The 15,979-nt window shown below is 43.7% G+C and overlaps 1 protein-coding gene across 2 annotated transcripts in view; it reads right to left on the bottom strand.

Annotated features, from left to right (window-relative positions):
- Positions 1-15,979, bottom strand: part of oxsr1b (oxidative stress responsive kinase 1b) — a 35,175-nt gene that overhangs the window by 7,101 nt on the left and 12,095 nt on the right. Inside the window, exons 3-11 of one of the 2 annotated variants that reach the window (XM_077012765.1) lie at positions 12,621-12,729; positions 8,362-8,503; positions 5,374-5,429; positions 4,595-4,704; positions 2,076-2,177; positions 1,725-1,907; positions 1,159-1,224; positions 908-1,030; positions 589-666 (exon numbers count right to left, since the gene is read on the bottom strand). In XM_077012765.1, the coding sequence (XP_076868880.1) occupies positions 589-666; positions 908-1,030; positions 1,159-1,224; positions 1,725-1,907; positions 2,076-2,177; positions 4,595-4,704; positions 5,374-5,429; positions 8,362-8,503; positions 12,621-12,729 (969 nt within the window). The remainder of the gene's footprint in view (positions 1-588; positions 667-907; positions 1,031-1,158; positions 1,225-1,724; positions 1,908-2,075; positions 2,178-4,594; positions 4,705-5,373; positions 5,430-8,361; positions 8,504-12,620; positions 12,730-15,979) is intronic. The other variant, XM_077012766.1, reaches the window with a different exon arrangement.

Below are 15,979 nucleotides of genomic sequence, written 5' to 3'. Positions count from 1 at the left end.
ACCGGTGATTTATTTAATTAGAGGGAGGGATGAAAACACACGAGCCAATACAGATGGCTTCCAGGAAAGACACTCCACCACCCCGCCAATCACACAAGGCCTGTCCAGCAAGATGTCTCTCTGCCCCTCACCCCTCTTCTTGAAAAATGCACTAAATATACAGCAGACACTAAATATAAGCAGAGAAGAACTGGAGAAGGGTTTTTATCCTTAAAGGAACTGCAAAATACATTTTGGTCTAAGGTCATATGACATAACCATCAACCATCATTAGACACACATATTAAAACCCCATGTATATCCTCTGGTTAGTATTGTGTAACTGTTACACTGGAGATGTTTTTTCTGCCATTTCCTGTTCCTGTATGTCCCCGTTAGGCTGTCTTTGACTTTGTGTGAACAGTAACTGTAGGACAACCCAGGCACATTGCTCTCTGCCCTGACCCAATGAGCTCTGCCACCATCACAGGGTGCGTTTGAGCTGTTCCCTGGCACTGGGTGTCCCTGCATGGCTCTCTGGGAACCATGCTGTGGAGCGAGTGCTTCCGTGTTAGGGAGGCCATCTGTATGGGTGGAGGAGAGCACAACCCTGGGGGAGGGCACTTCCAAGGGCTGAGAGAAGTGAACTTGGCGCCGGGCCGGGTTAACCGATTTGGGCAGCTGCTCCTTTGGTGCCAAACAGAAAACACAGATCACAAGAGAGAAACAACACGCACTCCGACCCTGGAGGTCAACGCGGACTCTGACCCTGGAGGTCAACATGCGTAATCCATGTGTGTGTTCCATCATACACACGGAACAGTTACAAATGGAAATTCAACTAATCAACAAATGCCGGAGGAAAATCATGGAAATGCTAGCTGTGTGTGTGTGTGTGTGTGTGTGTGTGTGTGTGTGTGTGTGTTACCCGTAATGCAGCAACAGCAGCCTTGCCTTCCTCACTCTCCTCATCCAGCTCATCATCACTCCACTCCCACTCTCCATCCTCCGTTTTATGCAGCCTGCCGCTGGATCCAGGAACCCGCCTTACCTACAACCACGCCCCCCCCCGCACAAACATTAATGTTCCCAATATGCAAAAAAATGTGTTGATATAAACAAAAGCACCCTTAAAAAACTTTATATTATTGTACTGCATTATTACATTTTGAGCCTCACCTTTTTTGACCTTTCTGATATTGTGGGTGCTCTCTGTAGTAATTTCTCTTGTAAAAATTCATTATTCTAAAAACAAACCCAAAAACAGAGAAAAACTATTTCACTCAGTGTGTTAACATAGTACATTTATAAACAAAATTAATACCATTTGTCCAAAGTTCAAATACATTAAACCCTTTGTGGCCTGAAAAGCTGAGGGTGGAGCTCAGAGAGAAACTAGTGCAGGTTCCACCGCACATACTGTACTGCAGCGCCACAGCACAACTGCAGATTCTAGTCTCCCTCGCCTGCTTGTGAGCGTTATTGCAGCTCCACAAAGCAGATGATTAAAACTAGAAAATCACGTTGGCCAGTGAGACAGCAGCTGTACCATCTCCATACTGCTGGAGTGTAAACCAGTCTGAGTTCAGGCTGAGTGGGGAGTGCCCCCTGTTGGTCTGCACTGGTAATGTTTTGGTCTGCCAGCCTTGGTCTGCCCTCAGATCAGATTTTCAGGAAATAGTGGTTGCGACGACACACACACACACACACCCCCTGGGACTAAGGTTAGGGTTGTGTGGACTTACCTTCGCTTTCTGGAAGAATTTATGTTTTAAGAGCTCTAACGATGTTGGCCTTTTCTCTGGATCTTTCTGCAGACACAGTGAGAGCATTTTCCTGAAGGATTTTCCATATTTCTTCACCGTCTCCTTGTCCGTGATGCCCGTCTCCAGGGACGGCGGGTCGTTCTGCAGCGTCAGCATCAACACCTGTAGCAAACCACACCCATACAAGTTATCCCAGAATCCTCAGCAACCCCCGAGCCCTCAGTAATCCCCAAGTCAACCCTAGAACCCTTATAATCCTACAAAAAAAAAAGCTCACATGTGATCGAACATTATAAAAGTTGTTCAAATCTCTCCCCCTTCCTTACTTACTTTCATAGGAGGGTACTTGTGGTAGGGGGCAGCACCTGTGGCCAGCTCTATGGCTGTAATGCCAAAACTCCAGATATCGGCTTTGAAATCATAACCCTTCACCTGTGGACAAGAGCATAGCAGTTATTCAGCAAAAACGGACTGTTCCAGGTTTATTGGTGACCTGCTGTGTCCTCAGGATTTTACACTGAGGAATGAAAGAAGCTAAATTTCTAACATGGACTGTGCTCAATCAGGCCAAACGGAGGCACATTTAAAAGCCAAGCAGAAGGTCATGGTTATGGGGTTAGATCCTAGAGGGTTATGGGTTGGAGTGCGGGGTTAAAGGGTGGAAATAGGGCATGGTTGCGACCACACCCACACCCTAACGTTTTTATTAGTGGTGGGACTTTAACGCGTTAATTTCGATTAATTAATTACAGGAAAATTAACGCACTAAAAAAATTTACGCATTTTAACGCATTTAACGGACGAGACACTTTTGCACCGTGGAATGTTTCTCAGTGCGCGAGTTCCGGACATACAGATTATATGGACGCACAATAAGATCATGATGGAGATGACTGAAGAGGCTACGTTGGTGGATGGGAAATTTAAATATAAGAAACTTCCAGATGGAAGTACAAACAAAAATAGTGTTATTTACACTTTATGTAGGAAGGAGTTCGCTTATCACAGGAGCACTTCCACCCTTGTTACCACCTCAACACAAAACATGTTGCGGTTAAAGCTGGGCGTACACTGTGCGATATTTTAAATCGTGTACTCAGCTCCAGCTCAAACTGTACGACTAAATCGCAGGGAGAGTCGGCTCGTGGAGCTGCTTCAACAGTGCGATACTCACGAGGAGCGATTTGAATTTCAAACATGTTTGATGTTCTTGCGACGCTGCGATTTCTGATCGGGAGTTGGTCGTGAGGTGTGATTCGTTCCTCGTTTACCTGTGTAAACTATACGATGCACGACACGCGATTGAGCCGAAACGAGTGAAAAATCGGCAGATAATGGGCCAAAAATCGTACAGTGTACGCCCAGCTTAACGCGCAGGTCAGTAATGGTAACTTAGCTGCTAAATGTATTCCTAGTACGATAGGGTGACCAAACGTCCGTAATTCACATCCTGTGAGGAAACGTCCTGGTTTTTAAATTACCTTCATTGGACCATTAAGACTGGATTAAACTTTCGCGAATGGCGCGCGACTCCGCACGCGTTTATACATGATGCGTCACATTATTTGTGTTGTCCGCTCCCTGTGGTCGAAGATAAATGCTTACAAGAAGCGCTGCGAATTGCGTCAACTGATGCAAGTTACGAACTACCGTCCAGGGGTGAGTTTCCCAAAACGTTCTTAGCGCCAGGTACTTCTTAACCTCGTACGTAAGAACGTTTTGGGAAACTCACCCCAGAAAGACAATGTCGAAGAAAATCCAGCAGCTGTATGATGAGGAAAGAATTAAAACAGGTTATTGTGAAGAGTGCCACAAATGTGGCTCTGACTGGGGATCACTGGACCTCTGTTAGCAACAAGAATGATCTTGGTGTGACAGCTCATATTATAGATGATGAATCTATAGATGATGAAGATCCAGTCATTTGCTTTGAGCATGCAGAAGACCACTTCTAGGCACTATGGAGATGCCTGTGGCAGAGGCCTGGGAAATTAAAGAAAGTCTACCATCTAAAATGGTATTAAAAACATCTTCTGATTTACTTCAATTCTTCCAATATCCTGAGCAAAACTCCCTAAATTAAACAACATTTTTGGTCAGAATTTCCAATGTTCTGAACTGTTTTCTGCACACTACACATATATTGGTCTTCATAGTAGACTGGTGGAAAAATAAACAAGATGTTGATGTTTATGATTATGTTAATTGATTCATTCATCATTCAAACTTAAATGAATATTTCTCATGTTAAATACTGAAATGCGATTAAAATGCGATTAATTTCGATTAATTAATTACAAAGCTTCCGATTAATTCGATTAATTTTTTTGATCGCGTCCCACCCCTAGTTTTTATCAATTTCAAGATGTTCTAACTGCATTTCCTTTATTACATAATTTCCATATTATGTAAATAAAAGATTAATTTCCACTAATCTTTAATTACATCACTTGGCAAAGATGAATCAGTGTGTAGCCATTCATTTCCCAAAACAACCAGGAAGAAACACACACAACCCATAGTCCAGCATTTGCTCATAATAACAGAATGAGGAACTATAAATGTGAACTTCCAGGTGAGAGACGCACAGAAATGCTGATGTCATTCACCATCATCCTGAGGAACCAGAAATTACATCACTTCCTATGAGACAGTCACCATTTGGCAATAGTGAATCGCAGGAGTGCGTGCTGGACTGAATTTCAGGATTGAGTGCACTCAAATCACTCTTCACCCCCATAGTGCTTTGGAGTGTCACTGTAGGACCCAGAGTGCTCAGTCAGGTCTGAGATTGGAAGTGGAAGTGTGAGTATAAGAGTGTTAGGGTTGGGTTAGGGTTTGATCCTTACCTGCTCCATGACCTCTGGGGCCATCCAGCAGGGGGTTCCCACAAAGGTCTTGCGTACTTTATTCCTGGTGATGTCACCACCCGTGGACAAGAAGGCACTTACACCAAAGTCTGTGCAAAGAACAGGAGGACGTTGGACACAGACTTTAAGCACAGATGGAACACCACTGCTCAAACTGTTCACATCTCTTGGAAGTAAATGGTAACAGTCTTGTATTGCTTATGGGAAACGTATCGTTTAACTGTGAGCTTTATAGTTGAGATTCTCTCAGCAGAGCAAGCGATGAATGAATAATTCCCCACTGGATCAATGAATAATCCCCATCAGACTCACACCTGACATTTTCCAATATTTTGGAATGAAACTCCAGGTGGAGAGATATACAGAGCTAGAATCACAGGCAACATCTTAATCCACTCTTCCCTTTTAATCAAATTTAACTCAGGCAACACACTTAAAAGGCATAAAGCAGGCAGAATGTGAATTCACAAATAAATCTGCCCCCTCCACCCCCAAAACTGAGCATTAGAACTTCACTGAGCTCAAGGCCACCCTCTGCAGTCAGAGATGTGTCATCAGCAGCTGATCGGATGGGTTAGTGATACATGCGTGTTTACCATCAGTAAACTGCACACTAAACTAGCCACTGAACACACACTCACACACTCATGCAGTTCTACACTCATTTAGGCCTGTGCTCTGGCTCATCATACCATCATATTATACCACTATAACATCATATCATACCATGTAGAGCTGTGCTTTGTCTCACATCATACCTGCAATCTGGACTGAGCCGTCCTCACCCAGCAGTATGTTCCCAGCCTTCAGGTCCCTGACAACACACACAGCAGAGAGATTAACAGGTCAAGAAAATACACAGTATAACGTTCACACGGCACATACGCCACAACCTCCACAGTCTGAGGGGAGCAGAGACGCCTCCATCCGACGCGGGCCAGGAGTACAGGAGGGCAAGGCTGTCTGTGTCTGGCAAACAGCGTGACCGCAGTGGAGAAAAACCAGGCCTCCTGCGTCACAACCAGGTCTCGGAAGTTTAGGACAGACCTCAGATTTGATAAACCTGTTTTATTACAGCCAATCATCACATTCTCCTAGTGAAGTGTGTGTGGTGGGTGGGGGAGGGGGCACCCTGCTACCTGTGGAGTCACGACAGAGGACCATGCACACTGTCTGGAGACGAGGGGAGACGGCTCTGATAATGTCTCTGGTCAAAAGCAGTTCCTTTTCCTACTATAAGCATTCTTCCACTTCCAAGGCTTAGCGATCCCATGTTCATGAGTGTGCACATCCAGCACTCAAACACGTGTCCCTTTCCTCCCAAAGGAGCAGTTAACCTCCTGCTGCAGTGCGGAGGAAATGATGCCTTTAATGCCCGTTATTATTGTGCTATTACTGTGTTAACCATGAGGAACAGCAGTGGAGAACTGGGAGCAACACTGCTACCACTTGTGCTCCCACTCCTACTCAGACTGGCCACTCCTACTCAGACTGGCCACTCCTACTCAGACTGGCCACTCCTACTCAGACTGGCCACTCCTACTCAGTCCCCATTAACACTGGCTCATCAGAGCAGTTTAATGTAATCTACCCCAGAGCTCATCACACACATGCACGACAGCTCCCTCGCACACACAGACGCACGCAACTCATGGGCAGTAAAGAAACCACGGATCATGTCTTGGGCATCTAAATCAAGGGATCAGATCGATCAATGCAACACTGTAATCCTAACCCTTCTCTCCATGGAGACCCTACATCTACATCCGTTACATTATTTTTAGTGGTGGGCCGTTAACGGCGTTCGTTAATTTGATACTCTTATCGGGCGATATAAAAATTATCGCCGTTAATCTATTTTTAAAGTTGGGTTGGGAACTGGGTCAAAATGGGTAAGCAAACTATGATGACTTTCAACTTGATAGTTTAGCTCGGCTGTATTCCTAACCAAATTGCACAGTAGGGGCGAGAACGAGTTTTTAAACCTGTGAATTACAAATCGTACGTGTTTTTACATGGATGCAGCCACGAAGTCGCCAGGTTTGCTTCATGGAAAATTCATATTTAGGAACGTAAAGTGTTACCGGAGCGGAGCTCGGAGCGGTCGTTTTCTGCATGGTCCTAGCGCTAGATTCGTCGTTATTTAAATATTTCTTTTCAACCATTAAAACTACAGAGGACCAAAACTGACTTTTGAAAATTACGTCCGTGAGGTTAAATGTACTAAATGTTGGCTTACATTTCAAATATCATGTTTAGCTGAATAAATATGTTATTTAATGTACAGTATGTAGGCTTACAAATTCATGTTTAACTGAATAAACCGTTGAACACGAGTAGCCTCCATTTTATTGAGCATGTTTTTTTTTCTTCAAGTATCAAAGTAGAACAGCTTTCTCAAGCAGTCATTGATGCATTTTGGAAACAGGAGATGAGCCCCTGGTCTAATGCACCCTCTGTATTAAGAAACCCTATCTCAAAAACTGACTTTTAGTCATTACTTGGGTAGCACGAGTATGAGCCATTTTAATATAGATTAATCTAGATTAATTTCAAGATTTCAGTGAGATTAATCTAGATTAAAAAAATTAATCTATGCCCACCCATAATTATATTACAACTCAACCTGTGACCTGGATACAGGCGAGTCAGTTGTTTCTGACGCAGTCCCATAAGCGTTGAAGATTTAGCTACACCTACAGTTCCTTCATCCAGCTTTAGCACCCAGACACCACAGACTCAACGCATGGTGCCCGCCTGGTAAGTGGTTTCATAAACCAGCCAAACTACACACAATCCACTTCCTTACGTACAACAGAATAGCTTTATTTGAAAAACATATTCTGGAAGACAAAGACAAAACATTTAAATTGAAAGTAGTGAACACGTGTAAACATACATAGATGAAATGGTTAGAGGTTAAGGGTTCATGTTAGGAACTAAATCAGTCCATTGTTTATAGACACAACCAAGCGTAGATGATACGGACAACTAAACCAGTCCATTTTTTATAGATGCAAATGTTATCCTGCATCGTTGAGAATGTTACAAAAAACATTTAAAACTCTCTGGTCATGTTACTGTTCTCTCAGAAAGGCCGTCATGCGTAAGTGGGTGAGTCTTTTCTGGGCCATCTGGAGCCCCATGTTAATGTGTTACTTAACCAGGCTAAAAGGCAAAGGACCGACAGTGTCAGCATTAGGGCCACACGGAGGAAATCGACTCATGTTAAGGGTTAGGGAATATGGGGAGCACTTAAATGAGGTTTAGCTAGAAACTCAATTAGCCCCAGCAACAGTCTGCTCCTCAGCACTTCATCTACAGAAGGTATGGCACTATTACACACATATAAGTAATTAAGTGTTTACAGATGTCTTTTGCATGAATGGCATCTAGAACAGCATGAGATGATGTTCTCGCCTAGTGCCCCATAAATCCCACAGTGATGCTTCTACAATGTGACGTATAATTGAAGTACTGGGAGTGCTGAAACCCCCATAGCCTGGGCACACGGCAGCCGCAGTGGGCAAAATCAGGACTGATGTACCCTACACGGTGGCAGAGAAACCCTGCAGGGACTTGAGATTGGGGTAGATGTTACAAGACAATCAAAAACAAAAACACTATATGATGCATTTGTGTGTGTGTGTGTGTGTGTGTGTGTGTGTGTGTGTGTGTGTGTGTGTGTGTGTGTGTGTGTGTTTGTGTGTGTGTGCGGTGGCCAGTGCGTGTGTAGAGTGCTTTACCTGTGGATCTGTCCGTTTTTGTGCAGGTACTCGAGACCCTGCAGAACCTCCTTCAGGATGGTGGCTATGCTGGCCTCGTCCAACACACCACTCCTGTGCTCCCCTCGTGAAATAATGTGCTTAATCACGTCCAGCACAGAGCCTGGCGGTGCACAGAAAACACAAGGACACCGATGGAAGAGGAACTCTAGTGGCCACAAACGACTGGAAGGTGGTGAAAATGGCTTCTAGGTCAAATGGGTGTCGCTACATTGTAACGCGTGTCAGTCAAAAATCAAAACACTGTTTATATCATGCCTTGACATCTTTGGAAGTTCTTTTTTTTAGGTTTGCTGATGGTCTTGCAAATATTGCCTCCCCGATGTCCAACATGTCAATGTTAGACTGCTATGTCATAAGCAGCAACTAGACCACTATGTAACAAATACTCAGAGGCCAATGTTATTCATGAGTGCTCATGCAGGAATTAATTTGAAATCATAAAGTGAAACTGTAGGGGCACACTTCAGTAATAGTGTGAGCACAGCCTGTCACACACACACACACACACACACACACACACACACACACACACACACACACACACACACACACACACACACACACACACACACACACACACACACACACACACACACACACACACACACACACACACACACACACACACACACACACACGTCCAAGAAACACCATCTACACTTTGCATTTGTGGCTGGTGTAAAATAAATCAAAACATTTAACATGGGAACATGTTAAATGAGAAGCCCGAATTAAGCCATGAGAAGCCTGCTCCATGAGAAACATGAAATTAAGCCTGCACCACTGGTATCTTAACCATCTTAAACCTCTGCAAAGCAGGACTGGAAGTATGTCCAGATCCTAAGGGCGAGGACGGCCCCAGATGGAAGTCTGATGCAAGTACAGAGGCGAGTAACTGAGTGATTTGCATGGTGAGGTACGTCACGTAACCTCAGAGAGCTTTCAACAACACAAAATAACTCTATACGGATCTATCAAGGGGGGGAAAAATCACCATCAAACAGCAGCTTGTGTGCAAACACCAAACGTTTTCCATGCTGTTGAAATTTCAGAGAAGCTGTAAGAAGAAAACAGAACCCTCCTCGCCCCAACAGAACTCTGTCTTTAATGGCGCTGAGGTACAGCTCTCACAACTGGAACACAGAGAAAGAGAAAGCAGCACAGATCCTGACGCTGGTCACTGGTGATGCTGCACTGGGAGTTCAGAACAGAAAAGATGAGATGCGTTGACCCTCGAGGGTTGAGGGTGTAGTGGGCTGCAGGCCTGGTGAAGTTTCCAGGCGTGGTGCCAAAGCCGTGCACTCCGCTCCAGACTGCCCTGTGGCCACCCGCCCAACAACTGATTAGTGTGGGAACACAGAGGGGTCAAAGTTACCCAAGAGGATCCTGCACAGGAGCGCCAACAGGTGGACGGATGTAGTAATGCAAGCACAGTGCAAAGCAGAAGAGAAAATTAGATCTTCTGAATCTGTGGGTGTTCATGTAATCAGCTCGTTAAAACCACTGCTGGTTACAGCACATCAAATTGAAAGAGGGTACTGTCATTTGCACAGTGGGAAACATGTTTCCAAGTACAATGAAAAATATTGCCAAAAAGTATACGCTCACCTTCCTTGACTCACATATGAGCTTAAGTGACATCCCATTCCTAATCCATAGGGTTCAATATGATGTTGGTCCACCCTTGGTCTAACCTTTTAGCCTGGTATAGCTAGAACAGCTTCAAAGAAGGTTCTGGGAAGGCTGTCCACAAGGTTTAGGAGTGTGTTTATGGGTATTTTTGACCATTCTTCCAGAAGTGCATTTGTGAGGTCACATACTGAGGTTGGATGAGAAGGTCTGGCTCTCAGTCTCCACTCTAACTTATCCCAATGGTTTTCTATTGGGTTGAGGTCAGGACTCTGTGCAGGTCAGTCAAGTTCATTCATACCAGACTCTGTCAACTGTTCCTACAAAGTTGGTAGCATGGAATTGTCTAAAATGTTTTGGTATGCTGAAGCATTCAGAGTTCCTTTCCCTGGAACTAAGGGGCCAAGCCCAGCTCCTGAAAAACAACCCCACACCATAATCCCCCCTCCACCAAACTTTACACTTGGCACAATGCAGTCAGACAAGTACCGTTCTCCTGGCAACAGCCAAACCCAGACTTGTCCATCAGATTGCCATAAGGAGAAGCATGATTCGTCACTCCAGAGAACGCACCTCCACTGCTCTAGAGTCCAGTGGCGGTGTGCTTTACACCACAGCATCCGACGCTTTGCATTGCACTTGGTGATGTATGGCTTGGATGCAGCTGCTCGACCATGGAAACCCATTACATGAAGCTCTCTGCGCACTGTTCTTGAGCTAATCTGAAGGCCACATGAAGTTTGGATGAGTGATTGACTCTGCAGAAAGTTGGCGACCTCTCTGCACTATGAGCTTCAGCATCTGCTGAACCCGCTCAATCAGTTTACGTTGCTGTCATTCCCAAACACTTCTTATAATACAGCTGACAGTTGCCTGTGGAATATTTAGGAGCGAGGACATTTCATGACCGTATTTGTTGCACAGGTGGCATCCTATCACAGTTCCATGCTGGAATTCACTGAGCTCCTGAGAGTGACCCATTCTATGTAATAAAAAATAAAAAAAAATAAAAATAAATAAAAAAATAAAAACAGTCTGCATGCCTAGGTGCTTAATTTTATAAACCTATGACCATGAAAATGATTGGAACACCCGATTCCAATAAATACTTTCGGCAACTTAATGTATATAGCAGATATAACAGTTCAGTGTTAACTGCAGTTTGAAATGTGTGACATGAAACCAATTTGATGATTTGAGGTAAAGTGATCAGAGTACAGATTGACTGGACTATAGAAATAAGTAATGGGAGACTACAAACTACCCGAGAGACAGACAGACAGAGAGAGAGAGAGACAGACAGACAGACAGACAGACAGACAGACAGACAGACAGACAGACAGACAGACAGACAGAGAGACAGACAGACAGAGAGACAGACAGACAGAGAGACAGACAGACAGAGAGACGGAGACACAGACGGAGACACAGACGGAGACACAGACGGAGACACAGACGGAGACACAGACGGAGACACAGACGGAGACACAGACGGAGACACAGACGGAATATGAATGTAGAGGGGAATGCAACATTGTTGGCAGAGGTGCAGTGACCACTGCTCTGCTTCAGAGCCCTGTGAGCAGTAGGGTTCACTGGGTTATACACATCTAGCAGCCCCTGGTTCATTGTGGGCTCCAGCATCAGTCCCACCCTTGTGCACCTTCGTAGCAATGCGCAAATAGTTCACAAACTGCACCGTTTCAGAAATACTGCCACCTTTGGCCAAAAAGCCAATAATCATCCCTTTGTGCAACTCTGATAAATCTCTCCTTTTACCCAGGATAGCAATGCGGGAACTGTGCGCAGACAGCCTATATTGGACGCCTTATAAACCAACCAAGCCAGCTTAGAACATGCACCTTCCATAATTAGCTACGCACTGCCAGCAGTGAAAGTAGAAAGTGTTGATTGTGATGCGGTTGGGTAAGACATGGACAGGATTAAGTTACATATTTCACACAAATTACAAACAAACAAATGCACTTTAGGGAGTCACCTGGGAAAGAAATAAACTATGTTGTACTGAGAAGTGAGACTACTGTTTAAAAGTAATAATAAAAAAAAAAACATTTCACACAAATGTCGACTACCATAGAGTGAACGAGGGAAGGAGAGATGGAGGAGAAACGCTACCACGCATCACTGAGTGGTGTTGTATTCTCAGCACTGTGCTACTCCAAACAGAGACGCTAAAGCAGCGTCTTCATCATGAAGCTGCTAAGGAAGAGGAGACTCCAGCTCTCCCTTTGAAACACATGGTAGGTAACACTCACCCGTCTCCCAACAATTTTAGCTGGGACAGAGATTTCTGTGCAAATTTAGTGTGGACACTGTAATATTAATAAGTTACACTCTAAACCTTGAGTAACTTAAAAGTAAAAATATTCCTCACCAACAAACATCAAATTTTTAATCTAAATTTATCAATCAGCAAGGCAAAAATGAAGTAAATAAAGTCAGTTTTTAAGATAACAAAAACACCACAGAGTGAGGAGAGTTAGTCATGTGAGAATGAGAAGAGAATCCTAATCCTATAACCCTAGAAACATGTGAGGATGAGGAGAAAAATGTATGTGAGGTCTTACCACCACTGAGCAACTTCATTACCAGCCACAGTTCATCCTTCACTACAAAGGAGGTGTAGTAGGAGACAATGTTCGGATGGTGGCACTGGCTCATGGCTTGAATCTCCTTCTGCACACACAAAGAGAGACAGAGAGAGAGAGAGAGAGAGAGACAGACAGACAGAGAGAGAGAAATAACCCATCAGTAGGTGACACAGGTGTCAACTCCATCTGACCTTTACAGATGCTAACTGCATGCGCCAGACACGACAGAGCCTGAAGCAACTCTGGAGTGACTACACCCCCACGGACAGATTGAGTCAGGGTGTCTCCTGTTCACACACACACACACACACACACACACACACACACACACACACACACACACACACACACACACACACACACACACACACCACTGCAGTCTGCATTTCCGTGAGGATATGAGGACATGAGATATGTCATCATTCATCTTCACGTAATAAGAGGAGGTCCGGAGAATCAGTGACCCCTCCTACCACTCACATGCTCAGACCCTAATGGGTCATTTCTCTTCACCAAGAGTGTCCCACTCAACCCAAACCCTAGAGTCGACAATCAGGGGAGTACAAATCTAGGGTCAGACTCCCCTCTTCTCCTCATTTCCCTCTCCTTCTCTCACCTCCACTTGTGAAACCGGAGCCAGATGAGAAACTCTGTTTGCATGACACACCACCTGTACAATGGTGCCTCTATATCACAAACAATGGTTCCTGATAACTACACCATGGTTGAACAACCAGGGAAATTTAAGAATATTCCCTATATTGCATGTATGAGCTAGTCTGCAACTCCTGCACACCTGGCTTCACCTGAGGCGTTACACCAGCTTTCACCCACAACCCTAACCCTTACCCCAACACCCCAACTATAACCCTAATAATCAGAAAATGTTTACCTGCATCCCAAACTCTAACCCCAAACCTAAATAGATCTGGACACATCCAGCCTACTTCCAGTTGCCATCCCCTTTGGCTGAAAACAATTAGTTAATTATAGCTTGATTCTGAGGTTATGATAAAATTCTCTCTTATTTCGAAACAGAAAAGAAACTGGTCTAAACATGCAGGTAAAACATTTCTAATTTAACAAGCAAAGCTAATTCCACCCAGACATATCATTTATGAAATGTCAATCATACGTCTGCTTTACTAGTGAGTCATCAAGACTTATCGAGCCAGTATAGACTGAGCTGTCGACATATTATTCTGATGGCTAACCGGTGGCACCTTTAAAATGCCCACAGGAGAATACAGGTAACTGGGGGTGTGGTTTAGAAGATACTATTATTACAGTGTGGTGAAGCTCTTCTGTACAAGGCCAACTGGGGTTCAAACAGATAACTGCAAAGCAAGGAGCCAGTAACAAGAGGTGACAATAAGTCACTCTCGAGTCCCTGAGAAATGCTGTAAATATAAACAAAGTGTGCAGTATGAATTACCTAGCTGACCCAAACAGACAGCTAAAACACATAACCAAAAAAAACTGATCAAGAATGGGATTTACCAATGAACATGTGATGTGAGATGTTTGGCAGGTTAGAGGCTCTCGTCGTATCCATAAAGAAACAAAAGACCAAAATCTCCAACACTGAACCTAACCCCACTGACGTATTTGGGGTGATACCCTACTGCACTGCAAGTTCTAACCTGAGCAACATGGAAAAGTTATATGCATCTCCCAAACAGTTGTGTCATGAATATCCAATAGCAGAAATAAGAGATTCCCTTAATCTGAGGTCTATCCTCATTAAGGTGCTTCAAGCATCCACTAGGTCTGATGACCTTTGCAAACTGCACATTTAATAGACAGCTACATAAATCACATGAATGCATCAAGCAGGTTCTCATTTCAAACGTGGAAAATGTCATGAGAAATGCTTTCACCAACGGATCCAAAAGTCCTTTACATTCAGAGCATTTTGTAGACGCTCTTATGCAGAGCGACTTACAAAGTGCTTTGCCATCTGTTCACAGAATGCATCCTAGATAGTACACTAAATAGTTTAGAATTCAAAACACCCTAGAGCCATCTACTAAACTACAGGAATCAATACCTACAACTGCAAATAAATATAGGTACTGTACAATACAATGTTAAGTACAAGGACAAGTGTTATCTGCAGTGTTAGTGGTAATTTAAGTACAGAATAACTTTCGTCTACTTTTGAAGACTGCAAGAGACTCTGACAGGGGAAGGTCTCGGAGACAGTTCAGAGAATAATCTTGAGGTTTCAATTCTGCTAGACTTTAAGCATGGCGTTTCAAGCCAAGTCATACTTGAGATTTAGAGGACTTGAGGTACGAGTCTCGATGCAAATGCACATCTGAAAGGAGAGTCTGCTGAGTTTTTTGCCATTTAATAATTGTAAAAAAATAATAATAAATAAAATTTGTGGTTACAAACCCAACGGTTACAGTACATAAAAAAATTCTGGTTAATGTTTAGGTACATTTGCACAGTTCACAAAACGACACTTCTTGAGCACTGCTTCTGTGTGCTTAAACATTCATTCATAAACCGTTTAGAACAGGGGTACTCAAATAGAAATGATGGGCCACATTTTATTTTTTTCAATCACTGAAGGGGCCAGTTACGGGCGAATGCATTTGGGCGTCTGCTACCTTGTCTTGATATCGCGGTGCGCGATTTCAAAATAAGAGCGGATTGAAAAAAGGTTCCTTTAAATAAAATACACTTTTCAAAACAGCTCGCGGGCCAGAAATAGATAGCTCGCGGGCCGCATGTGGCCCGCAAGCCGCTATTTGAGTATGGGGGGTTTAGAATAATTCATAAACCTGCCAGTTTAGATTTACTCATTTTAGCAGTTTACATTTTACTAATGAAAACTGAACAGACAACTTTATTTCAAGAGTGAAATGAGGCAGAACGAGTGAGACTTGGAAGAGGAATGCCCTTGAGCAAAGGAGGAGGGTTAAGCTAGGTTTATACTTCACGCATTGCAATTGGTGCAAGGGAGCGCAAAGAATGTGTGTTAGCCTCGCCCATGTGTGTTGGCCCCTTACGCTGCCACGGCACGGGGTCGTGCACCTCTACATTTTTGCAACTTTGTGCATGCCGCGCTTCAGTGGAATGAACCAAGTCATTTTTGCAGGGTTCATATACCTTTTTCAAAGTCGGATTCAAGCACTTTTTAGTCAATTTTCAAATTTTTCCAACACCTTAGAGCTGTAGTAAATTACATATTTATACAAATACACATATACTCAAAATGCTTAATTCACTATTAATCACATTAAAAGAGATGGTGCCATGTACTGAGTATATGACATAAGCATGTTGGCATATGCTAGTTATGATTTACTCTGATAGCTATCTTA

The sequence above is a fragment of the Brachyhypopomus gauderio genome, chromosome 7 (assembly GCF_052324685.1).
Source record: "Brachyhypopomus gauderio isolate BG-103 chromosome 7, BGAUD_0.2, whole genome shotgun sequence".
NCBI lineage: Eukaryota > Metazoa > Chordata > Actinopteri > Gymnotiformes > Hypopomidae > Brachyhypopomus > Brachyhypopomus gauderio.
Note: the sequence above shows the minus strand (reverse complement) of the source record. Positions and strands in the feature narration are given on the sequence as shown.